Here is a 27,099-nt window from a genome sequence, read left to right as displayed (position 1 = left end):
TTCCTCAGTGGACTGTCCCATTCGTAAGGCAGTCTCCATGAAGCAGCTTGGACTTTGCATTAGATAACATGGCAGTCATAAACAAATCACTTCTGTGTGTGTGTGTGCGTGTGTGTGCCCCCCCCGCCCGCACTCAGCAAAAGTTTCTAAAAGGGCATCCACCTCTGTTTGCACCGTACAAATATTTTGCAAGATAAATTTGTGCCAAACAATTTAAGGAAGGAAGGAAGGAAGGAATATTTACCGGCCACTTGGTGATGTCATCAGGCCAGATGTGTGGCAGATTTGAAGCAGGTTCCTCACAAGTCCTGTTGGGGGACAGATAGCCAACAAGTAATGAGGGGTTACCATACACAGCATCACCTCCCCCAGCTCCACTACAGCTCTAAACATATGTATCCCCTCTTCCCCCCCTCCACATGCCCCTTCTTACCTGGGATCCTGAGCGCACACAGCTCCTGAAATCCTCTTCCGACTGGAATTGTTGAGGTCAAAAGCTGGTGAATTATCCGGCCACTTTACAAAAGTAGCCAGTGTTTCCTATGCGCGAAACAAAGAAACGACTTTCTAAATTTCTCTCTCACTCGTACATACATAATTAGTGCTCATTTCTCTCTCACACACTTTTATTTTTCAAAGGAGCAGAATCCCACCAGAGAGGCCTGCTCATACAAATGTTCTACTTGACACAGGAAATATTTTCTTAATGGCTGGGGACATCACTGAGAATGTGTTACCTCAGGTCTGCCTCCGCCAAAGCATTCCAATTTTAAGACATAAAGGTAAAGGTAAAGGGACCCCTGACCATTAGGTCCAGTCGCGGACGACTCTGGGGCTGCGGCGCTCATCTCGCTTTACTGGCCGAGGGAGCTGGTGTACAGCTTCTGGGTCATGTGGCCAGCATGACTAAGCCCCTTCTGGCGAACCAGAGCAGTGCAGTGCACGGAAACGCCGTTTACCTTCCCGCCGGAATGGTACCTATTTATCTACTTGCAGTTCGTGCTTTCGAACTGCTAGGTTGGCAGCAGCAGGGACTGAGCAACAGGAGCTCACCCCGTCACGGGGATTCGAACCGCCGACCTTCTGATCGGCAAGCCCTAGGCTCTGTGGTTTAACCCACAGCGCCATTCTATGAATGGTTTTTTAAATCTGAAACAATCATTAACTTCTCTGGGCTCTGGCTGGTCACATAAATTGCAATTTATCCAAAATGTGAGCAAACAATACTGATGGCAAAGGGGCATTTTCCTACTCAAGTAGTGCCCCTCTGCCTTATCATCCAGAGAACTGAGACCTCTCATGGCATGACAGATAAAGGCAACGTTAATGCAGGGCCACCAAGCCACAGATTGAAATATGCCAACGTTTAAAGGAGTTAGTTGCCGCTACCAGAGAAACCCTGATGCAATTTCACTCACTGAGCAGTCCACCTGCAGAGTCTGAACACAACCGGAGTTGTCATTCTGGACGCAGCAACCTGACTCGCGTTCTTGATCCCTCTCTTTCTGGATCAACTTCTCAATCTGTTGGTCCTTCCTCATGCAGGGAGAGTACTTGGCTCCCAGGTGGATCAAGTCAATCTGAAACGAAAAGGGGTGGCGGGGAGAGTCACAATGAAAAAGAAGTTTGGCAGACTAACTTCTCAATGCCAACGCTGCCACCCTGGCATCATGTCGGCCTCATCCATATACAGTGGTACCTTGGGTTAAGTACTTAATTCGTTCCGGAGGTCCGTTATTAACCTGAAACTGTTCTTAACCTGAAGCACCACTTTAGCTAATGGGGCCTCCTGCTGCCACCGTGCTGCCAGAGCACAATTTCTGTTCTCACCCTGAAGCAAAGTTCTTAACCCAAGGTAATATTTCTGGGTTAGCGGAGTCTGTAACCTGAAGCGTGTGTAACCTGAAGCGTATGTAACCCGAGGTACCACTGTATCAAGGCAAGCCAAAGTTACTCTAGGTCACTTTGCTCCTCCCTAGTAGCACACGGGAGAAACAATCCAACATCCCTGGTTTAGTGTTCTGTCCAAACCAGCAAATCATGCTTCATTTCACTCCAGACAAGCTACGGTCTAGTGTAAGGCAAGCTTTATGGGGGTGTGGATGATTCAAGGCACTCTGAAGAGCCGTACACTGAATTTCCTTTAAACAGCACGATCTCAACAAGGCAAACGAAACAGAAGCACAACATTTACCGAGCTTGGGCCAATCCAGAAGTTCTCTTGCTGCATGTACTTCACACTCTCATAGACGCCTTTGTTTCGCAGCACCTGTAGACACAGCAGAGAAATTCCCTGGCTAAGAGATGTGGCAAGCACCCAGAGACAAAGGCCAGATCGGACTCTCCCCACTCCGCCATCAGGGAAGGCAGGTGGGATTCCATGCCAAGCTAAAGGAGGCCTAACCCAAAACTTTAGCTGAACTGCATTTGTGACCAGTGTCACACATCTGGCAGGATACATTCAGTCCTTGCTTGTTTAGTGTAAAGTTATTCTGTTTAGATATGCTGGCATTTCTAGTTGCAATTTTTTGCAAAGCTTTTGACTCCCAGATAGCCAGTTCACTCTACAGCAGTGATTCCTACTCTATGGGGACAACTTGAAAATTGCTGAGAATCTTGGCAGACTACTTAAAAGGTTTTTCTGCCCGTGGCAGCAATTGTAGTGCATAGTGCTAGGTGCTGTATGATTTTAATTGCTTCTTGTATTTCCTGCAGATCACATTTTATTGTGTTACAATTTGAATTCCATAGGGTTAAATCTGTAATACAATAAATTAAAAGAAGCAATGAAAACACAATTAAATATAAATATGAATACTGAATGTGATGGATGTACCGTCTTTTGTCTTCAACCACAAATCCGCAGACACTTAGTTAACCACCTTAATGAAGCTCACAGCCATGGTTTGGGGGGGGGTGGAGTCCAAAGAGCACTGCAATTTGTTTCTGCCTAATAGAGGGCTGCCTTGGTAGACTCTGGAAATGCCAGTCACTCCAAAATGTGCCAGCACTTGGCCTGTCGTTTGCAGCTAGTTTTAGAAAAGCTGTAACATCTGTGCTGAAAGCCCTACACTGGGAGACAGACAGTTTCGAGGTACAATCCACAGTGCTGTTTTTGACCTTTCAAGTCCTAAGAAGATTGGGTCCAGGGTATATTGCAGAATGCCACCAACTGCACGTGTGCTTGTCTAATACTTGGCTGGTAAAAGAGGCAGAGTACTCTAAGTGGTGACTCCTTCATTATGAATATACTTCCTTAAGAGGTCAATGTTATCTCAGATCTCAGACTCTTTATGGCAGGGGTGAGGACCTGGATCTGGCCAGTGGATCAGATTCTTAATTTTCCCAGCTGCCGCAGGCCAACATTGGTTGACTGGCAGCTGTCAACGTTCAACAAGGTCACTGTAACCACTAATCAATTGGTTTCCCACAAATGGAGAAAGTGAACCTCTTCAGCTGGACTAGGAACAGCCCTGCAGGATCACACCAAAGGCCCATCTAAATTATTTGCATTGTAGTGATCTGATGTTTTTAATTGTTATTAGCCACTCTGAGGCTTTTTAAAGGACAGTACTGTAGAATGCCATTCACATAGTTAAGACTCACCAATGCTGTTGTCAGATGCTGGGCAAAGCCAATGGGAGCAATCCCATAGGTGCAAATGATCAGAAGGGTGATGATGATATGGACGAAGGTGATCCAGTAGGTGAAGTAGGGTCTAGTCACGACATGGAAGAAAAGATGGGAGAGGAGACAAGCACCACAGGCCATGGTTATTCCTAGAAGAGCTTTCATTAACAAAATACTCTTAGCAATGTACACCTTGAAGGACTTTGCCTGAGACGTGCAAAGACACATCTAATCTGACATATAGAACTGAAGGAATGCACAGCAGCTAGGAACCAATGAGGTGATGCAGATATGTTCCTTGTCATTTAAAAAAAGAAAAAAGGAACCACTGTGGAACCAGGAGGGTTTTTGCAAGATGGTCAAAGCCTTGTTCAGACTCCTGCAAGCAGATGATGTGTTATAGTGACGGCGGCAGCATGCTTTAAGTGAAAAAGTCATGCTCCCACCTGTGGCTGTCCGTGAGCTCCAGCTGGGAGCGCACCATGCTGCTGATGCTCCGCCGATACGTCCTGTTCAGCCACTTGCCCACCACTCCCAGCCCGTAGTATCGCTTCTTGCGGTCAAAGGCAAAGTGTTTCACCCGGGAAGCAATCCGCTTGCCCCGTTTTGGACCAGCTGCCACCGCTGGCAGACCCCGAGAAGGTCCTGCCCGCCTGAAAGAGAAGAAAGGGCTTATGTGATTTGAAGTACGGAAAGCAGCACAGATACCCAAACTGAACCATTTCTGGATACCAATGCTTTAAAATGCTTCTGTCCCCACTGCCCCTCATAAATATAGAGGGTTGGTTTCTTCTCCTGTATTTTAGGAGAGCACCCATTTGCTCAGGCATCAAATGTGGTTTTGTTTTGCCTCCCCTACAACACCCATTCCCATCCCCCAGATCTTTCTTTTGGGGGGGCGGGGTTGCTGTTTCTGATATGACAAAGCAGGCACCAGGCAAGCCTCTTTGGCAAGAGGATTCCACAATCAGGGGGGCCACCACCAAAGAGGGAGTTTCTTGGCTAGCCAACCATCGCACTGTAGGCATTGAGGATAAATGTTTGCCTTCACTTCCATGCAATGCTGCTGGTGGCAATCTCTTAGATATGGCTACAGGCTGAAGAGACTTGCAGAAATGCATTGCTATGAAGATCTTGGGGCCGTTCTGAAGCGGAACCCAAGACTTACTGAAATGGCTGCTCAGCATCAGGTGACTTGCCATCCTCTGGCTGAGGAAGCCCTCGGAAGTAAGTGGCAGAGAGGGGTGGGGACTCAAACACATCATCTGGCATGGAGCACAACTCATCATGAGCGTCAACCTGCAAGAGAGACAGAAATGTTGGGTTATATCCAACACTGCTTCTATCAGAACAACAGACTTCTGCTTGTGCAATGGAACTTTCCCTCTACTTCTCCCTGAAGCCCCCGCTCCCCACACACCCTCAAAATCTGTTCCAGAGGGTTGGAGGAGCTTCCAGAGCAGATTTTGAGGGGAGATGGGGAAGTCTCACTGGAAACAACTCTCTGCTTGTCATTGTCTAGTTGGCAAGAACAAGACTCAGTCTTGTTAAATGACCGACATAGTTGCCCAACTTTATGAGAGCCACTGGAACAATGCTAGCTGCAGCACCACTGCAGGCAGTTACAGGAAACAACATGCTCACGTTCCAGACATTGGTCAATTAAGTCCATCTTAACAGACGATGGGAAGATTTGTGGCTAACAACAACACATGGATCAATTGCTTAAATGTTGCATTATTTTAGCTGGCTGGTTTCAGTGAATGCACTGTGGCTGCTCCATGGGGAAAAAGCAGTACATGAATATGAAAGAAGAAAACAGCTTCGGCATCCCATTAGGCAAGAGGGGAGGGATGGGAGCGAGGATTCAGTAAAGCTAAGATCCTCCTACAGCCAACAGAGGGGCTTCATTGAGAAATGGTCGCAGTTCTTTCCCCATGAGAGATTATGGTGGTGGTGGTAGTCCTGAGACATCATCAAAGCGGGGGTGGGGGGGTGTCTTGGGAAGGGGTGGAGCAGGGAGGCCATGGAACCATGCTTGCCTTGCTGAAGAACGAGGAGTCAAACGTATCCATGCCATCTACCACATCCTCATCCATGAAGCTGGGGTACATAAAGCTCTGCTTGTTGCATCTCCGCTTCGGTGCCGAGGGCTCCAGAACCGAACGACCCTTTTCAGAGAAATCAAATTGGAACAGTGAGTGAGCAAGTTCGAAACACTTTCTATTAATAGTCGAGAGGTCCTGGTGTTCGTTACTGGGGTGCTGCCCTTTTGAAGATGGAAAGGGCAAGGTGAAGAGTTCACGTCGAGACTCTTGAACCTACAAATATGGGTTAACTGAGAACGACACACAAGAGCAACACAGCTACACCAGCATCCTGTTCAGCCAGACTGTTGGGATACAAGCCAATTGCACAAATATCAGGAGGGTAGCTTTGCACACAGAAAAACCAAGCACTAATACTGAATGGTTTCCAAGGCAGTTGTTCTCAGTCCTAGCCTGCCTCACTTCCTCTGAGCCATACAACAGCATCATCTGGTGGTTCTTCTGATTTATTATCTTCTTATGGATGGTTTGTAAACTGCTTTTTCAATGTTTGCACATGGGGTGAAGGGGAAATGCTTCAAATAAGCAAATAAAATTAATGGCTCGGGTCGGCAGATCACGGGATTATGTCACAATCCATAGCTGTGCGTCTGTCAGGATTTCCAATGCTTCTAAAAGTTTGATTGAAAGCAAGAGTGTTTTGAAAAGATCCACCAGTTTGACACTAAAAACAGCACAGGAGAGCAGCAGCAGCAGCAACCAACTTACTTTTGAAAGTTCAGAATCAAAAAGCATTGGCATCCCATGCCATCTGGAGTAGTCTATTTAAGTACTGAATTTAAAAGTTGAAAAAGGGGCTTGGAGATGCCAAGCAATGCGCCCACCCCAAGGACTAACAGTGCAATCCTAACCATGTCTACTCAGAAGTAAGTCAAACTGAATTTAATTGGGCTTACTTCTAGGGAAGCAGGGTTAATTCCAGCCTTAGGGTCTAATGCTTCTCTGTGCACAAGCAGAACGGATTTATGCTTGCACTTCGGGCTTCCCCTCATGCTCTCAAAAATCTGCTCTGGAGGGTTGAAATTATAACAACTATTTAAAAAGAAAAAGGGAGCTCCATTGTCCAAGTGGAAGTGCAGTTGCACAACACTGGAGTCTGCCCAATAATCACTGGCTCTTGGGGTCTCACTGAAATTAGGATTTGGTATCAATTTAGCGCGTTTTGCCAGCTAAATGTACAGTATTATCAATGACACTGTTTGCGTTGATCCTACAAAACAAGTTTTTCTTTTCTGCTCATGGTGATTACAATGATACCATTCCACCCTTTAAAATGCATGTGTTGGGGTGGGCCTACGACATACTTTCATATTGACATATATCATATTTTATTCCACACCACACACACAAAAAACCCCAACCCACTCAAAAAACTTTATCCCGCATGGAGCTTCACAGCCATGATATCAGAAGGAATAAGATTACTTGGAAGAACTGGAGAATACTAGGATTTCTCTTTATTTCGTTTTTCACCCGAATTGAAACTTCTGAAGAAGGACAACACAAACTCCCCGTGTTTTCAGATATCTGGTTGTACTGTTGCTGAGAAGAGGGGTAAGGAAGCAGCACCCCCACACACAAAAAAGCATCTTCTACAGCAGTAAAGAAAGAGGAGAGGAACAAAACAAAACAACTCACTCTGATTATAGCTGCAGCTGCCTTGAAACTCATATGGGCCACCGATTCCCTCTTCCTGCGGGGAAGGCGGCCGTAGCCGGACCGTACACTGCCAAACGATGTCAAGGACATGACGCCAGGGGTCACTGGGGCCAGGGCAGGGTGTGGAGTGCGTGGGCGATCCATCTCATCCGGGTGCCGGAAGGGACGGCCTCGGGCCAGGGGATCAACAATCTGAAAGACCAAACAAGAGCCCAAATGGCTGCCATTATCCATTACCCTCCATGTAGCAGCCTTCTGACTTGCCTCACCTCGGTCCAGTATTATCTGAAGGAGTGTCTCCAACCCCATCGTTCTGCCAGGACACTGAGGTCCAGCGCTGAGGGCCTTCTGGCGGTCCCCTCACTGCGAGAAGCCGAGTTACAGGGAACCAGGCAGAGGGCCTTCTCGGTAGTGGCACCCGCCCTGTGGAACGCCCTCCCACCAGATGTCAAAGAGAATAGCAACTACCAGATTTTAGAAGACATCTGAAGGCAGCCCTGTTTAGGGAAGCTTTTAATGTTTGATGCATTACTGTATTTTAATATTTTGTTGGAAGCTGCCCACAGTGGCTGGGGAAGCCCAGCCAGATGGGTGGGGTATGTATGCATGCATAAATAAATAATATATTATTATTATTATTATTATCATCACCACCACCACCACCACCTACCTCCACAACTAATATACAACTAAACAAACAAAGGAAGGAAGGCTGCTGGAGAATTTAGCCTTGTATTTCTGTCTCCTCTGATGGGCAGTGGCGTTGCAGCATCTTAGGCAGAGGTCTTCCAACATCACCTCTTACTTGGTCCTTTCAAGTGGACATGCCATGCATGGAACCTGGGACCTCCTTCATGCAAGGCACATGCTCTACCAGCCCTCCTCCAGAAAGCTCTATATCCAAATTGGGATCTAAATCCAGCTCCGCTCCCCCCCTCAGCCCCGCTCCCACAAGCAAATCCAGGAGTAGCTGATCCACTCGTGCTCTGAAGCACAAGGCAACCACCTCCACCACCAAGGGGTGACCAACCTTGGGCATTTTCTGTGGCTTTGGAGACTCTGTGCCTTGGAAGGAAGGCACTTCCTGGCTGGGCAGCTCCATTTCTCGGTAGGCAGGTTTGAGCTTCCCATACCGCAGGCTGCAGTGCTGCAGGCTTTTGCGCTGCCAATGCTGCCGCTTTCCGTCACAGTCGCTGCTGACTCCAAACCACTGAGCTGCTCCCCTGGGTGTAGGAAACAGAAAAAGGACAACGCACATGAAGAAGCCCAGCAAAGTAGCCCAGGTTAACATTGCCTGGAAGATGCCAACAGCCTGCACCCAGTCTAACAAGATCTTTCCTCCAGAAACTCTCCACCCTTGCCTTCCAAAATGGCTGCCCTCTGGGAGGGTTTCCGCATGGCAGCGACTCTGGGGGAGAGATGGCTTCTTATTCCTCAGAAACCAAACCAGCTAACCTGTGGCTTGACACATAAATATCCACGCTGCCATGCCCCATGAACCTGCACTGCTTTTGTCCCCTTCCCCAATGACATGCTCCAGTGCAGGGTTTCCCAAACTTGGGTCTCCAGCTGTTTTTGGACTACATTTCCCATCATCCCTGACCACTGGTCCTGCTAGCTACGGATGATGGGAGTTGTAGTCCAAAAACATCAGGAAACCCAAATTTAGGAAACATTGCCTGAGTGGCAATCCTCCCCACTTCTGCAAAAGCTTTCAGCATACACACACTGCCTCATTTAAAAAGTCTACTGTGAGAAGAGCATCAGTTGTATTATCAGCAACCTGTCTTTTTCTAGCAAGTGCACATCACAGGAACATACATACACTGCAGGGAGTCATAACTGATTCCCAACACATAGGCTTATATTTATGGCTTGTACATAAGATGGAAAGAGCGGGGAAATGACATTTGTCTGTCTCATTTTATGCAGTACAGTGGTACCTCGGGTTAAGTACTTAATTCGTTCCGGAGGTCCGTTCTTAACCTGAAACTGTTCTTAACCTGAAGCACCACTTTAGCTAATGGGGCCTGCTGCTGTCGCCGCGCTGCCGGAGCATGATTTCTGTTCTCATCCTGAAGCAAAGTTCTTAACCCGAGGTACTATTTCTTGGTTAATGGAGACTGTAACCTCAAGCGCACGTAACCTGAAGCGTATGTAACCCAAGGTACCACTGTATAAGGAGGTATGGACAAAATACTTAAAATGCATCTGCTTCCACTTTCCTTGTGTGAAGCAGATCTCAAGTCTTCTGAACAAAGCAAGGCCCAAAAGCAACACCTTATTTTGAAGCATTCTTCTTGTCAAAATCATTATCACCATGAGCAAAATTTTGGAGTCCACAACATGGCCTGTTGTGAAAGCTCATGATTATCTCAGTACAGACTCTGCCTTCAAGGTAAGGGACAAGAGAACCAAGAACGCCAAGCAGTAACTCTGCTCAATGCCTTCAAAGGTAAGGAAAAAAACACCTTTCATGGCCATCACCCCCACCCAACCCAAAATGGCGGCCTAAGCATCTCCTTACTTGCGAATACTGTGGGACAGTGAAGTTTGCCTGTGCAAGCCAGGATGTCTTTCAAAGTTGCTGTCCTGCCTTTTCATCCCGGACTCTTGGAGGCTCACACTCTTCTGATAAACTGGGTTTTTCTTCAGAGGCTAGAAGAAATGTTAAAGTCGAAGAAAGATTGTAAGGAAGATATGATTCAGACACAGAACACCCAACTGATGAATGGGCAATATCCTGAGGTCTGTCCTTGTTATGCAGCTCCCATAACTACAAATCACACTTCTCAACCAGGGAGGGAGAAAACCAGAAGAATCTTCTTGACTACAATTGTACCTTGGAAGCCAAACACTTTGGCACTCAAAACGTTTTGGCTCCTGAGCGCTGCAAACCCGGAAGTGAGTGTTCTGGTTTGCGAACGTTCTTTTGGAACCCGAATGTCCGGCGCAGCTTCCGAACGTTTTGAAGTTGAACAGCCTTCTGGAACGGATTCTGTTCAGCTTCCAAAGTACCACTGTACTTGGATAGGGAGCCTGGATAGGTGGCCAGGATAGTGCTAGATGCATACAGGTATGTAGGTATGGAGGCAGGGCGTTATGTGAAATCACACATCTATGTGGAGCATCATGCATGTTTGATTACAAAGCTTCACTTTTTATGCAGTTTACAACTGGGGGGGCTGTGGAGGAGAGAGAAAGAAATGGACTTAAGGTATGGCTGAAGGTTCTACACTATTAGTAACATTCAGGAAGTGTCTTGATTGAATATTTGGAGTAAAAAAGAAATTTGCTGGAACTTAGCGCAAAGCAGGGTTCATGAAGGATGTCTGCTCCTCACTGATTCAGGAAGGGACTCTTATTTTCCCCTACCTCAAAGATGCTGTGAGTGTAAGCGAGAATATCTGGGGCTCAAACACAGCATGGTGTGAAGGTGCATTTTTAAGAAAACTCAACTGGCCAGTAATCTCTGACAGTTATTTGTTTTGGGGAAGGATGTTCCTCCCCAAGTCATAATGTGTATCCATAAAATGCAAGAGCTATACCTGAACCCCATGGGTCCAGTTTAGTCCCAGTCCCCAAAAGAGAGGGGTCTTTCCACATGCCTGAGGTGGCACACAATCTTTTTTGAGCTTCCAGAAAAGGCAGTCTAGATTTCTACATAGAAGCCACAAAGGATGCTTCTCTAAGTGCCAATGCACTGGTTAAATATCCATGGTCACATTGCAGATTGTGACAGCACATGGGCAAAAGCAATTTGGCAGGTGTGGCGGAATCAGATTTAACTTCAAGATCCTGACAGCAACTAACAGACACCTCTCCATCTCAAGTAACCATAGACATGAAACAGGCCCGTAAGCATTTAGGGAAAACTGTAGCCAGTCATACCACTGTTTGGCTGTTCACATCCTCGGCTGCTTCCACGGGTGGAATTGTGATGGACAGGTTTGGGGGCTTCTTGCTCTGTAGGCGACTGCTGCTGGTACTGGAGCGCCTGGTCCCATTCTTGTCACTGTCCGCCATGTTGAATTGGATTATTTAGTCAGCCTGATAGGAGGGGAAAGAAACAGGAGTCAGGGTCCTACAGAGCTCCTGGGCTGAAGCCCAAAAGAAGAAGCACAAGAAGCTGCCTTATACAGAGTCCGACCTTTCTCAATATTGTCTGCAGTAACTAGCAGTGGCTCTCCAGGGCTTCAGGCAGGATCCTTCCCGGCTCTCACTGGAGATGCCAGGGATTAAACCTGTGAGGACCTTCTGCAAGCAAAGTGGAAAAACTGCTTCCTCTAAAGTATTTTTTTCTTTTAAAGGCGGATTAAATATTGAGGCTATCAAGGGGACCACTCTGTCTTATGTCTACTTTCACGGTTTATCAGAACCTCTAAAGAGCTGCATACTATTGTTGCTTAAGAAGGGACAGAAAACTTGGAACGCATCCAGGACCAATGCAGGAACACATGAGTCAGTGGGAGAACTCCAGCTCAGCTGCATATCAATATTTATTATCAATTCTTTGGTACCATGCCTTCGTAAACCCCCAGTAATACAACAACAAAGAGGCAACAAATAGGGATAGTGTCCATGTTGGATACAGTGCCACAGCTGGTAGGTAAAGGTAAAGGGAACCCTGACCATTAGGTCCAGTTGTGACCGATTCTGGGGTTGCGGCGCTCATCTCGCTGTATTGGCTGAGGGAGCCAGCGTACAGCTTCCGGGTCAGAATAATAATAATAATAATTTATTATTTGTACCCCGCCCATCTGGTTGGGTTTCCCCAGCCACTCTGGGCGGCTTCCAACAAAGATGAAAAATACACTAAAATGTCACATATTAAAAACTTCCCTGAACAGGGCTGCCTTCAGATGTCTTCTGAATGTCAGGTAGTTGTTTATCACTTTGACATCTGATGGGAGGGCGTTCCACAGGGCGGGCGCCACTACCGAGAAGGCCCTCTGCCTGGTTCCCTGTAACTTGGCCTCTCGCAGTGAGGGAACCGCCAGAAGGCCCTCGGAGCTGGACCTCAGTGTCCGGGAAGAACGATGGGGGAGGAGACGCTCCTTCAGATATACTGGACCGAGGACATTTAGGGCTTTAAAGGTCAGCACCAACACTTTGAATTGTGCTCAGAAACGTACTGGGAGCCAATGTAGGTCTTTCAAGACCGGTGTTATATGGTCTCGGCGGCCGCTCCCAGTCACCAGTCTAGCTGCCGCATTCTGGATTAGTTGTAGTTTCCGGGTCACCTTCAAAGGTAGCCCCACGTAGAGCGCATTGCAGTAGTCCAAGCAGGAGATAACCAGAGCATGCACCACTCTGGCGAGACAGTCTGCAGGCAGATAGGGTCTCAGCCTACGTACCAGATGGAGCTGGTAAACAGCTGCCCTGGATACAGATTTGACCTGTGCCTCCATGGACAGCTGTGAGTCCAAAATGACTCCCAGGCTGCACACCTGGTCCTTCAGGGGCACAGTTACCCCATTCAGGACCAGGGAATCCTCCACACCTGCCCGCCTCCTGTCCCCCAAAAACAGTACTTCTGTCTTGTCAGGATTCAACCTCAATCTGTTAGCCGCCATCCATCCTCCAACCGCCTCCAGACACTCACATAGGACCTTCACCGCCTTCACTAGTTCTGATTTAAAAGAGAGGTAGAGCTGGGTATCATCCGCATACTGATGAACACCCAGCCCAAACTTCCTGATGATCTCTCCCAGTGGCTGCATGTAAATGTTGAAAAGCATGGGGGAGAGGACAGAACCCTGAGGCACCCCACAAGTGAGAGCCCAGGGGTCTGAACACTCATCCCCCACCACCACTTTCTGAACACGGCCCAGGAGGAAGGAGCGGAACCACTGTATGACAGTGCCCCCAGCTCCCAGCCCCTCAAGACGGTCCAGATGTTATGGTCGATGGTATCAAACGCCGCTGAGAGATCCAGCAGAACTAGGAAACAGCTCTCACCTTTGTCCCTTGCCCGCCGGAGATCATCAACCAGTGCGACCAAGGCAGTTTCAGTCCCATGATGAGGCCTGAATGCCGACTGGAAGGGATCCATGTGCTGGTCATGTGGTCAGCATGACTAAGCCGCTTCTGGCGAACCAGAGCAGCACACGGAAACGCCGTTTACCTTCCCACCAGAGTGGTACCTATTTATCTACTTGCACTTTGACGTGCTTTCGAACTGCTAGGTTGGCAGGAGCAGGGACCGAGCAACGGGAGCTCACCCCGTCGCGGGGATTTGAACTGCCGACCTTCTGATCGGCAAGTCCTAGGCTCTGTGGTTTAAGCCACAGCACCAGGCTGAATTCCATTTTCAGGAAAACTGTTTCTGTCATGATGGGAACAAGTAGGCCATGTCCTCTCTTATTGGCTTTGTAGTGCCACCCCCTTGACACACACATACACTCTCTCTTATGACTAGCAAAATTAGACCCATGCACAATAAATGTTGCAGGATAACTTATGTGAAACAAGAAAAGGCATGTGAAGTTCATCAGTCAGTGGCATGCATTTGCAGAAGAGGCTTTGCAGATTTGTTTCTCTTGTAAAATTTAATTGCCTGGATGTAGAATTTTCCCAGTTTTGGGGGGGAGGGTGACGTTAGCATGGAGGATACACGTGGCCCTAGCCACAATAATACACAGGACCTAGCCGTAATGTTTGGTGTTAGTATGTGCCGTGTTTCTTTTTTATTAGTGCTTTTGGGCTTGAAAGCCACGCCTCCAGGTTCCCCTCTGCCCCTGTAGGGATTAGAACTCCATTTGTACAGAGTACATTGGAATTCCCCCAGCTTCCAAGCCAGATGGGGCTGCATTGCATCACCACATGAAACCCCATGGGCAAAAACAATCAACATTCTTCCTGTCGCCAAGCCCAGGGTAGGCACCATTTGCTTGAATACCTTAAGAACTGGTGCTATTTCCCAATCAGCCTAAGTGTGTTACACAAGGGAGCCCCTAGCGCCTTCTTTAATAATCCTGACTTTATTCAGGATGGCCAATGATCTCATCCTCTGCAGGTGCAAGGCAGAACATACAGCCAATGCCGGCAGTCACATTAACAAGGGGCTTCCCACACAACAAGATGGGAAGACTCTGGATGGGATTAATGCTGCAGAGTGGGTCAAGCCAGGGTTAACGATCCAGCTCAGTGGTCTCACCCACTCTGCGATTGAAGCTATGTAGGTTAGGCTGTCTAAGCCCAGAGATCGGTCAACACTAGCATGAGAAGGGTTAACGCCTCCAGACAGGTAGCAAAAGGAGGCAACACACAAAAGTGACAACATCTTATTGGTACAAAGTAGATGGTGATCCAGCTATTGTAGGTTTCAGGTCAGTGATCTCTCTCTAAAGCTCCATTCCATTCAAACATCCTAACCAAATCAACTATTGTTTGGATTTAACCAGAATTTAAAAACACACACACCATGCCATGGTTTGAGCTACCAAATATACAAGCAAGCAAACCATGTTTTAGAGCTGTTTGGTTTGCTTTATGTTTGCTATGACCACCATCCCTCAACGAGCAAATGCCCTGCTATTTCAGAAGCATTCTAAAAAAAAACCACAACAATTTCTCACTGGTCAGTGTGCTGTTCCTTTATCCAGGATTAACCTCCCACAAATTCATAGATGCCTCCAGCTGTCTGCATTTGTGCCTTCAATATTTCACCTTTAAGAAACTCCTGTGCATCTTGGATGTTCAATTCCTGACACTAGGGGTAAAGCTTTTCAGATATGCCATATGGACACAGCAAGCAGGAGGCAAGGCAGAGGAGATCTCGAGTTGAAAGCTTAAGCAATAGGAAAACATACTCTAAAAGTCCCTTTCAAACTCCACAGTCTAAAGTATATATTTCCTCCAAACATGGAAAGTTCATCTCAAATGCATGAAATAAATAGCCACAAGGTGGCGGCAGCACACTTTCAAATCTTTCTCAGCTAGCCTACAAACAAACTGAAGTCTTTACTGTGTGGGTATAGAAGGAAAAAAATGGTAAACAGTGAAGCTAAAAGGCCACGGAATACAAGACATACAGTCTGTGACATTTCTACTCAAAGTTCAAAAGCACACTGACCATTCACAACAGCCATAATGGTCACTGCACTTCTCTTGTATACAGCTAAACGTTACATGGAAATGTCACAGGCATTTCATGACCTTTTGGCCCAACTCTGTACCCTTTTCTCCTCCACGTTCATACTCATGGGAAGCCATCTCTCTCTGCCAACCCAGGATATAGCAAACTTCAAAAATCTCACAAGGTGAGCCCACAAAACCTCATGACACCAATAAATCTGCTAAGTATTTTTTAAGATGCCGTACAACTCTCCTGACAGTTTTTTGCTTTTTGCTGCAAGAGACTATTTATTCCATTGTTACTTATTAAATTTCTATACCACCCTTCAACCAAAGTTTGCAGGCTGGTTTGCAATATAAAAAGGCATAAGCCTATCCCATATTTCATGCTCCCTCTTCCACTACATCCCATCCTCAAATTAATTCAGCTTCAGGCTAAAACAGCTCTGAAAGTCCAGTCTACATCCAGTAGCAATGCCACACAGGAACCAGTGTTAGATAGTGAGACAGGGAAGCTAGGAGCTAAATGGCACCTTTAAAACAGGCTATGGCCGCAACAACGCAAAGTCTATAACAAGAATACAAAGCTGGAAATGAACTGCAGCTAAAATGTTATGTTCATTTTTCACATGGTCCTTCCCTTGTTCACCCCCCCCCCCAAATATTCTTAAGAGAGTCTCTTCTCCAGTTTTCAGAGTAGCTGGAAGTGGGGAGGCAGAAAAAAAGTCCTCCTTTCCTTCCTCTCTGCAGTTTTAATCTTGAAATGTTAGGCGAACTATTGTGCCCAGAGTTCAGAAACTGCTCGTGCTAATGAAATTCCCTGTCGCAAAATATGCCTAGAACAATGGGAGTTTTGAACGCGGACAGGAACAGCCCTCCCTCCAGACGCTGCACCAGAGACTTCTTGTCCCTTGAACCAGCTCTCTAGCAGCAGTGGAGGAACCACCGGCCAAAGAGCCAAATGTGGTTGCTCCAGCTAACCCTTGGGACTCTCTCTAGACCACACTCCTTAACCCAGGCCACACTCCTCACCATCCCTTGCCCATGTCTCCCTTAAGTGCTTTTACCAGGCCGGAAGGTATCTGAGCTGTAATGATGTTTCTAGCTCACTTGGATGGAGGTATGTGTGTACAAACCTATGGCACTTGTACAGCTGGAATGTAACCACCTGCACAAAAGGGAAGAGTCACATCCATTGCTCCAGCCATGGAGGAATGTTGCCCTCAGGGTGGAAAGGATTCCCAGCTGTTGATTCACAGTATGCAGGAGGCAGGCTTTAAAACTATTCTTTTACCTGGGCGCTGCTGTTTTCAGTTAATCCTAACATAATTGTTATTTAACAAATTTCCGAATATTTTACTTTACGCTGCCCTAACAACTTATTCGAAGGGTGGGGTATAAATACAGACAGAAAGAAAATAAAAGAAAGACTGTGGCTATCTTGCAATAAGATTCCCCTTATGTTCCGAGGCTTGGAAAGAGCAGCAGCTTCTGAAGCAAAGTATCCCACCGGGAGCGCATTACAGACACCCCCATATATTTCAAGGGAGATGATGAGACCATAAATGTTTAAGGAGGTCCCTCTCAGCAAGAAGAGCACCGTAATCAATAACTCAGGACCAGAAGCATCCAGGGGGAATGAGCATCCTATCCGGCAATTCTCAAAAGTGCTTGAGTGGGCAAGCAAAGAGAGCTCATGTCAATGGTGCACCGAGGGAACTGGCGCCTCAAGCTGCTTATGTCATCCATAATATGCTTTATAGCCAGAGCCATCTCCGAACTTCGAGGGGAAAGGAAATGTTTATAGTCCATTCAACCCACATAACGGGAAAGCAGAATCAGAAAGCAACAGAGGTCTTTGGGGCTGATGGAAGAGGCACAACTGCCATACAAACAGCCATGCAGACAGTCTTTCCAGGAGTTTTGTGTCAACAACCCCGCGTACAGTCATGCTTTACCTTCCACCTTCATCATCTCCCCGAATAGAAATGCAGTACAGACAAAACTCCAACGATGCTCAAGTTGGCTCTAAGGACCACTTCTGCATGCAGTGCTTGTTCCAAGGATTGGAAGTGCTCCTGCAGCATTTCAAATGCACCGTACTCCAGCTCCTACTAGTTATCTACATTCACCTGGTTGATGCCGCTGAACAAGTGCAGAGAACCAGGTGCAAGTCTACGTGGCTGGCAGAGGAGGAGTCGTCTTGTTGTTTTCCCAGGGCTTTCCCTGTCTTTTGAGTGTGAACAGCTGGTTGCTGGAAGCATCCCTTTCCATATAGGAGTCCCTCAGGTGGCACAAGGGGTCAGCGCATCTGGCTGTTAACCAAAAGGTTGGTGGTTCGAGCCCACCCAAAGACAGCTACGGGTAGGATTCCTGCATTGCAGGGAGCTGGACTAGAGGACCTTCAGGGTCCCTTCCAACTCTACACTTCTATATGATTCTATAACCATACATGCTCTTGTACACATATGTTCATGTCATATGAAAGGCATGATGTTAGATAGGTCATCAATCTCAGCGACTTTGGTATTAAAGCAAAAACCCAAGAATTTCTATGCATCACTTTCACGAGTTAACTCTTAATTTCCTTCACGGCGCATGAGGCTTTAGGTCAGGCTGAGCAAAGCGGCATAGTTTACCCTTTCATTCTCTCAGAAAGTGTATGACACCAAAAGACAGAGAGTAAGAAAGAAAGAGAGACTGGCTGAGATTGTGCAAGAACAACCCCAAGCCCAGCTCTCAGCATTGTCTTAGAGATTTTCCATGATGCAACTGAGTCATCAGGAGAGGATCAGCTTCCCTTTCCACTTCAATCCAACCTCCTTCCTAGAACTACTAGCAAATTAGCAAGAGTCCTCACTTCCAAAGGCACAACCCCCTGACTCATAAGCTACTGGGAAAAGGCAGTCGAGATCCTAGATGGACCCAAACTTTCTTATTAAAACAATAACAATGCACCACCAAACAGCAACAATATTTGTATAACCAAGGCATATGTGTGTAACAAAGGAAGTATCATTAGCAATAGTGGCAGGTGCTATTTAGCTCTAATGGTGGTCGCTTACATACTTTTTCAAACGGATGACTGCAACTATGTGGAGAGCCTGTTATCTATTGTATCCACACAGTCAGCAATGTACCATATCTAGGCAAGCAACCAATCAATCAGGAATGTGTGAGGAGGTATTTTATGAGATAGAATTTGTCTCAGGGTACAGTGAGATGCCTGCGGAAGAGATAGACAATCTGATTCTGAAGTTGTCCTTTGATGAGACCACCGCATGGCCTATGCTGTCCACTGTGGTCACAGAAACAGGAGAGCAGGAAATGTCTACAGCTGCATGCACAGGGACATAAAGAAACAGAACTTAATGCCCCACCAATGTTTCCCAGGGCTTGAGAGTGCCAATACCTGTTGGAATTAGAAGCCCTTCATCCTACTCACTCTCCAAATGAAACCCATAGGGATCTCAGGACATGTCATGCATTTATCTCTGCATCTAATCTTCATATGTGCAAATGTGCACCCTATTTTCTTTATGACACAATGTTTTTAGGAACATAAAGCCACTGGCATAGTGTAGGACGGGGTGGGGGATGTGTCACAGGGTGAACGCAAAATTGTTAGGGGTGAAAATTTTCAAACACCCAGTACTGCCTCAATACAGCTGCGCACTCCCGTTACTGGACTCCATTGAAAACGGCATCTCCATGCGAACCAGGAAGTGGCCTCTCCAGAAAACAGAATGACTCTTCTTTTCTCATCTCTGTATCTGCAATCTCCTGAGTGAAGCGGATGCCGTTAGGCAGTTGAATGAGCATGCGTACTCTGTCCATCTGTCCCCCACCTCCACGTGGCTCCCGGGCACTGACAACCCACGCTATGCCACCTCAGAAAGCATTAGAGTGAAAAAACTATGAGCAGGAACTCATGTGCAATTGTTATGGAAAGAGACTGTCATGCTCAGAAACTAGAGGGTCTTTTAGAATGTGACATCACCCCCCTCTTGGGTTACTGAGGCCATCCTGCCATCTGTAATACTCTATTTAACATGGTTGCCCGACACCGATCTGCACCTAATGCTAAGGCATATTTTATTAACCAGTGGTTTATTATGTGTGAACTCCATCCTGTGACTTATCCAGACTTCGCTTACTGCCAACAAAATACAGTCTGAAACTATGGTTTCTTATAAACCTTGGTTTGTTTTATCTATGGCTAGCATTACATGTGAATCCAGGACCCTTCCTTAATCATGGTTTCTTTGGTCACTAACTTGCCCACGTGAGCCTAAAGGTCACCGAGCCTAAAGGACATATTGCAAGAATAGATGGAAAACACCAGCCAAACTTTGGAGAAACAAGTCATGGTTTGTTTGAAAGAGTGTGGGACAGCTTGTGGTTAACTTTAACGAATCGTGGCTTAGCATTCTGAGCGCTCTGCCACATAGGAAGTGGTTGGCCCTGAAAGTTTCAGTCACTAATACGTAAGCCTGGCCTGTGGCCTGTAAACAAAGACCACATAAAGGAATAGTTTACCAGGCAAAAGTGTTTTTTATAACCCACTGTTGATTATGCCACTGAATATTATTTAGTCACTGCAAGGACAAATCAGGAAGGAATGTTTTTTCAGGTTACGTTTGAATTTAAATTCAACTTAAATTACATTATGCACTCCCAAACAACTTTTTTATTAAAAATATTCCATTTCCCAAACTTCCTTCTGCCAAGACTTGGCAGCCAATGGAAAATTCATAAACTTTGCACATCAAGCAAAGCCATTTGGCATGGCTCTATAATTTGAAAACTTAGATCATTACTGCACTTTGGTAGCAGAAATCCTTCAAAGCTGCCTGATCATGTAACACACACGCACAAGAGAAACACTGGTGCTCTTTATTCAGTTTGCTTACATGTTTATAGCTAACACCTTGGAATGGATCCATCAGGCAAAAGAGAGGCTTAAGCTGGATGGAAAGTTTCCCCTTCAAAGTCTCTGTGGGGAGTTCGGGGAGAGATTTATTTTCCCTCAGGAAGGGAGACAGCACACCAGCCAGACGTGTCAGTCGCAATAGTCAACACCTTGGAGCAGCAGAGGGGGAAGGAGGAGGAGAGGAGGCACTGAAAGCAGAACAAGTAAGAGATCGTGCAATGGTTTATCAGAACAAGGTCAGCAACAGCGGAACAGATGTCCGAGATTCCTTTTGCCATGTTACCAACATAGCTGACATATCTCAGCTGGTTTCCATAACAATGCAAGGTCCTGCCCGGCTCGTTGTGCCAAACCAAGACGGCTTTCACAATGCCAGCTTATAGAGATGCCACAGCTGAGTGGCTGGGCTGGCGGGAGAAAAGCAGACATGACTCACAAGCCTAAGGACAATGAGTGCCTGAGATTTTTATTTTTTTTACCTACAGGAGGAATGAAAGCTTCAAAAGAAGAAGAGGAGGACATTGAAAGTGGCAAGCGAGAAGAACGCAGCCAGTGACCAGCCATTTCATGACACAACATGCACATGCAGTCAGGCAAAATGGGAGGGAGACTGCAAGCCTTGAAAATCCAGAAAGCACAAAGTTACCTGTAAGGTTTGGTAGTAGCAAGTGGAAAGGAGAGATGGAGACACTTGGAGGCGCCACAGAGGTGGCTCTCCAAATTCTTAACTATACTTGGGATACAACCTCCCCTTCCCTCCTCCTTTCACATTAAATGAATCTCCTGTATCCTTCACCAAGCAATAGCTCGCGAAGAGGCAACTGACAACAGTGATGCCTTTTGGTGGAACAGTTGTCGGGATGGAGGATAATATAATGATATAAATTTATTATTTATAACCTGCCCATCTGGCTGGGTTTCCCCAGCCACTCTGAGCAGTTCCCAACAGAAAATTAAAAGCATGATAAAACGTCAAATATTAAAAACTTCCCTAAACAGGGTTGCCTTCAAATATCTTCTAAAATTCAGGTAGTTCTTTATTTCCTTTGCATCTGATGAGAAGCATTCCACAAGGCGGGTGCCACTACCGAGAAGGCCCTCATTTCTTGTAACTTTGCTTCTTGCAGTAAGGGAACCGCCAGAAGGCCCTTGGAGCTGGACCTCAGTGTCTGGTGTCCGATGGGGGTGGAGACGCTCCTTCAGGTATGCTGGACTACAACTCCCATCATCTCACACCACTGGCCATGGTGGCTGAGGCTGATGGAATGTTGAGGCCAACAACATCTGGAGGGCTTTATGGGTAATCCAACTGTAGGGGGTGACTCCTCAAACCAAAGACACTGCAGAGGGAGATGTGTGTGTAAAAATCCCCGACAGTTGCCTCAGAACTGTCAGAGACAGTGTCAGAAAAAGAGTGGACTGAGAGTTTCTAGTTTGGAACTAACTGAAACTGAGCCTTGGGGTGGGGTCAGCTTAAGTGGCTCTCTGAGGATCTGCTGCCAGTCATAGGAGTGACTGTATGCTTCTACAGTGCTTTACTTGTACATTTGCAACTAAAAAAGAGAGATCATCCAAAGAGAAAAACTAAACCCTTTAGCGCTGTCCCCGAAACTTCTCGTTGCAGGGAGCAGGGAGCATATTATTAAAGAGTTCAGTTGCTATCTAAGAAAAACCGAGTTAAACATATACTTCGTCTCTAAGGTTTTTTGGTTCAAGGCCCCCAACCATCTCTGTGTATTTGAGAGAACCCAAAAGCCCCAGCTGACACTCTTTGAGGGTATATAGCAGGGGTCAGCAACCTTTTTCAGCCATGGGCCGGTCCACCGTCCCTCAGACCATGTGGTGGGCCGGACTATATTTTTTTGGGGGAAATGAACAAATTCCTATGCCCCACAAAGATGCATTTTAAATAAAAGCACACATTCTACTCATGTAAAAACACGCTGATTCCCGGATTGTCCGTGGGCCGGACTGAGAAGGCGATTGGGCCGCATCTGGCCCACGGGCCATAGGTTGCCTACCCGGGTATACAGTAAAGGCCCAGTTCTCCCCCCACCTCACCCTCTCTCTCTATAATGCAACAGGGACATGGCTAAAACCATTCTTCCTGACATCTAGTTCTGTTCCGTTTTTGTCTGGAGAGGTGGCTTTTTAAAATGGTGGAACATACTACCGCATGAGCCCCTTTCCATAGCCTGAAGTGGTACAGCCCAGATGCAGGTTTGTCACAGTTTTATCACTGGCATCAACTTCCCAGTTTTTGTTCTAATTACCAGCTTTATTCCTCCCTGTCCAACAGCATTCAGGGTTACAGCGACATGCCACAGCTAGCAGCCACTTCCCACCCTTCTCAAATATATTCTGTCAAGCAGGTGCCAAGCCAAGAATTGAATCAGCTCCAAAAACAATAACAGGACAAGGGCCAATCCTAGGAATGGGAAGCAGGCAAATTCTAAAGAAAAATCCTACCTACCCTCCTAGCCTCGCCCCAAGGAATACATGGGGAATCCCTGCCTACTGGAGAAGTTTCATTCAACAAGTCCCAACACAGCTCTCTCCGAAGCCTACCCAGGCAGCACCTGTTTGCACTGTTTGGTAGCCAGAAGGCTTAAGGGCAATTACAGGGTGACATTCCTTACTCATGCTGGCCCAAGGACAAGGATGTTTCAGAGCATCACATTACCAGAAGCAGCGAAGGGAGAGTATATTATTTTGAGCTGGAAACACATAATAAGAGGGAACAAAACCAAGACACAAACCAACAATTCTAGGAAACAGGCCGGGTGTCACCTCGATTCCCAGTGAAAGCTGCTGTTGAACAGAGCCCACTTAAATTATAGAGCTAAATTAGCTGGTAGATTTACATTACACCTGTGTGTATGTGCAATAAAAATATTACACATATGTACTCAGTGAAGCCAAAGGGCCATACAGTGCAAGAGACTTAGTCTCAAACATGTCTGGGCAAAACTCAAAGTGTGTATACAAGTACGATGAGCCCCACCCTCACAAATGCAGTAACAGGCAATGAAATAAATTAGCAGAACAGAGATAGGATGATTATCATGAGTTATTGCCATTGTGAATAATCTCTGTGCTTGTATACATTTGGGCTTTATGCAGATGTGGCACAATGTTATTGAAGGATTTAAAAGAAGAAGCCCAGGACCTTGACATTTGATACTATTGTTTTTAAATAAATAAAAACTGAACAAGGCAAACGCTCCAGAATTAAAACAAAGACTGTGCTGCTGCAAACCTGACGGTGATCACAAAATTTCACTGTGTAATTAAATGAAAGTTTTTGTTTTCAATATCCTTCTCCATTTTTTGGTACAGTACTCCAACTGCACTTTCCAATGGAGTACTGTACCAGGGCAGAGCAGGGGTGGGTGTGGGTGTGAGGGGGGTGAGGTAGGAACACTCTCTTGATTTCCAGCATAAAGAAAAAGTAGAGATAGGAATTAGTGACTTCCTTGTCTTGTAAAAAGGGACAGCACAAACTAGGGGGGACAGCATTTCATTCTCTGATATCCAAAAGACAAAATATGTACCATATTAAAATACACACAGCAGGTGGCATTTAGCAAAGCTCCTTTAAACAGGAAGAGGTGACCAAGTAAAAATAATAAATATCATATATTCCTCATTTGGTTAGTACTAGAAAGCCTTGCCCTTCAAAACTCCCAAGAGAAATGCCAGACACTGAAGTAACTTTTGGGCTGGGTGCTTCACAACTGCCTCACAACAGACCTCTAAGCAGCCTTGCCCCAACAAGATACTGTGCTTAACTCCCTAAAGCAGCCCAATACATCAAGGCAAAAGCACAGGTTGCCACTATCCAATACTGGGCCCTCTGCCCAGGAGAGACGTGCGGCCCAGGCGCACTGCAGGCCCCATGGTGAGTGCCACCCAGCATTTTGTCACACCCCCCCCTAGTGGTGACACCCAGGGCGGCCCGCACCTACTGCAGCCGCTTCCTCCACCACAGCCTCTGCCCAGACCACTTAACTTGGATCTCCTTTATCTTCTTACCTTAAGATCTTCCTCAAAACTCTGCTTTTCAAGAATATGTTCCTTGATCAGATACAGTTTCTACAGTGAAGATCTCCACCCGTTTCCTTACAAAACGGAATCCTGATACGAAATGGCTCAGATTTATGTTTTCAAAGTGTGATAGGGAAGCATAAGGGTTAAAAGGCATGAAAATAAGGCCAGAAAAATAACAACCCTGGTTTGCATGACTAGGGACTTTCCTTGAGAGACTGATTGCTTTATTTTGATGGAGTACACCTGGTAAGTTTCGGTGCACTTTAAGAAAAGCAGTTTCTAAAATCCTCTGGGGGAAAGGACACTGGGTGACAGCCAACTTTAGTTGTACTCCGAGTCGCAGCACTGAAATTAATGGACATGACTTAGGTCCATTAGTTTTAATGCATTTACAACCCACTGCAACCAAAACGAGCAGCTAGCATCAATAACTTGGGGGAAAGCTTTAAGACACTTTTGACAACTTATTTGGAACATATCTGAATACCTCTTTTATTTCCAAGCCCAATAGTGAAGTGGCTATTGTCTAGGCCCAATCACCAGGAGGTCTAAGTTTGCATATGAAACCAACACCTGAGAGTCACAAAAACCAAGTTCTGTAACAGTTGTTTGCAGCCAAGTGGAACATGCACGATCTAATCTGCTTTTTCTTACGCACATAAAAATGAAGTTCAAAACTGGCTGCCACCTGTGGGACACATCACAGAGCTGTGCCGCAGAATAAAAATAATAACAACACAGCTTTTAGAAATTTGTTAGCAACAGAATATTCATACCTCAACCTAGAAGTCTCTCTAATGAGCTACGAAACTGTGTGGAAGTGAGTACACTATGAACCAGAAGACAGAAGTGAGGGAGGCTAGACTAGCAGAGATGAAGGTGAGTTTCATAGATAAGTTTTCAGCTAACCAATTTACACCAGGTATCTAATAAGACAGACACCATAGAAACAATAAAAATATATCAAATCAGTCATTGTTTTAGAACCAGCTGCACAGAGTTGAATGTAGGGTCCCAAAATAAATTGTATGATCCCAGCAGACTCCAATTGGAGAGACTAGGATCCCAATGCCACAATAAAACAAGATAAAGAAGTTCAGCTTACTATTGCTGTCAAAACCTGATGTTATGATGGAGACCAGTGCCACTTGCCAACAGAGGCAATAAATTTAATCCTAGCTTGCTACTCCTGGTGCCCAGATATAATAATAATAGTAATAATAAAACTCTGCCTGTCTTGTCAGTTTTAAATGGATGGCCATGCCTGCTCATTGCTGGTACTGAGGTCCAAATGGTGGAGCTCCCATCTGGCACCAGGGGACTGAAGACTTGTTTGAACACATTGAGGCAAGTTGTATTGTCCCCCTTCAGCAAAAGACATTCTTTCTTTGACAACTGGCAGGCTGCAAAACCATCTCCACAAAGAGGAAGAGCCAAGTTTATTATTTTTAACTCAGTGTATGTTTTGCATACAACCGACCCTTGCCTCAGTTTGCTTGCTTGAATGTATGAATGTATAATCCTGGAAAAGAGTTCACACTTTTTTAATCTAACCAAATGAGAATGCCTCATTGTGGCTTCTCAGTATATATTCTTTCTAGCTTCTAAAACTAAAAAGAAAAAAACCCACTGAACTTAAAAGCCCAAATGAAAAAATAGGCAAGGTAATAAAGATACCCTTCAGAAAATAAGGTTTTTGGCGAGGACTTCGAGGAAAGAACTGGGTTTTACACATTCAGGGTTAAAACTGGAATATTTGGAACAAAGATTTCACTTAAATCACATTAACCATGGGAGGTTGGGAAACTTTGACTGAAGAAGGTAGGATTCCTTCCAGGACTGCCATCCCAAGTGTTGAAAATGAGGCAGAATTGTCACATGTTATTGAAAAGCTGTTAGCATTTTGCTACCTGAAGTGAAGCAGCAAAAGTGTCCCTTCCCTGAAAGCCAAGGTGTGCATTATCTGAAACCAAGCCAAGTTATTTTGGTACCCCAGACAGAAAATCCCACAAGTGTTTCTCCCCCGCCCTGACATTAAAAACACAACACCACCACAACAGACTAGCCAACCATTTACTATTGCCTTTTCATGGCACCCAAAATCAGCGCCTGAAGCGGCCACCTTCCTCTGTTTAATGCCCCGTCAAAGCTCCTTCCCTCCCCAACATAGGTCATCGTAAAGCACAGTTAAATACAGTCAGCACAAAGAACTGACCTTTTAAAAAAAAATGTCACTGACAACAGCTATTTCTGGAAGAATGAAATGTAGGAAGTGAACTCACATACATTCATCACTGTTGTGCAATACGCCCGCAGCTGGTTTCAAAGAACTGCTTCTTGCCCAGTCTCCTTTCCTATCAAGTGTCTCCTTGTCACCCAGGCGTCATCACCAAGGTCCTATTCCCGATGATAACAGACTATCTGGGCGGCAGCAAGGCAGGCTCATCAAAGAAGGCTTTCAAATGCATATAGAGGTTTCTTCTTTTTTTTCCAGGAAAGGGGGTGGGGTGGAACCCATTCATTTGCAAGTTTCAGTGTGGTTAAATTTGTGGTAGTGATGTCAGTGCTAGTGTTTCAACACACTCCTCCCAAGACTGTGTATGTACACATTTCTGGACACAGCAGACCTCCACAGCCAGC

The 27,099-nt window shown here is 46.0% G+C and overlaps 1 protein-coding gene across 3 annotated transcripts in view; it reads right to left on the bottom strand.

Moving 5' to 3' along the window:
• Nucleotides 1-27,099, bottom strand: part of RHBDF2 (rhomboid 5 homolog 2) — a 64,985-nt gene that overhangs the window by 12,486 nt on the left and 25,400 nt on the right. Inside the window, exons 1-13 of one of the 3 annotated variants that reach the window (XM_083597860.1) lie at nucleotides 26,746-26,877; nucleotides 11,289-11,447; nucleotides 9,925-10,055; nucleotides 8,428-8,620; nucleotides 7,377-7,589; nucleotides 5,673-5,801; nucleotides 4,799-4,929; nucleotides 4,077-4,283; nucleotides 3,607-3,718; nucleotides 2,195-2,269; nucleotides 1,419-1,580; nucleotides 434-540; nucleotides 245-308 (exon numbers count right to left, since the gene is read on the bottom strand). In XM_083597860.1, the coding sequence (XP_083453986.1) occupies nucleotides 245-308; nucleotides 434-540; nucleotides 1,419-1,580; nucleotides 2,195-2,269; nucleotides 3,607-3,718; nucleotides 4,077-4,283; nucleotides 4,799-4,929; nucleotides 5,673-5,801; nucleotides 7,377-7,589; nucleotides 8,428-8,620; nucleotides 9,925-10,055; nucleotides 11,289-11,423 (1,659 nt within the window). In that variant the 5' untranslated portion in view covers nucleotides 11,424-11,447; nucleotides 26,746-26,877. Of the gene's footprint in view, nucleotides 1-244; nucleotides 309-433; nucleotides 541-1,418; nucleotides 1,581-2,194; nucleotides 2,270-3,606; nucleotides 3,719-4,076; nucleotides 4,284-4,798; nucleotides 4,930-5,672; nucleotides 5,802-7,376; nucleotides 7,590-8,427; nucleotides 8,621-9,924; nucleotides 10,056-11,288; nucleotides 11,448-20,389; nucleotides 20,818-26,745; nucleotides 26,878-27,099 lie in introns of those variants that run through there. The other 2 variants (XM_083597861.1, XM_083597859.1) reach the window with 2 other exon arrangements.

The sequence above is a fragment of the Podarcis filfolensis genome (assembly GCF_964270895.1).
Source record: "Podarcis filfolensis genome assembly, chromosome: 2".
Lineage (NCBI taxonomy): Eukaryota > Metazoa > Chordata > Lepidosauria > Squamata > Lacertidae > Podarcis > Podarcis filfolensis.
Note: the sequence above shows the minus strand (reverse complement) of the source record. Positions and strands in the feature narration are given on the sequence as shown.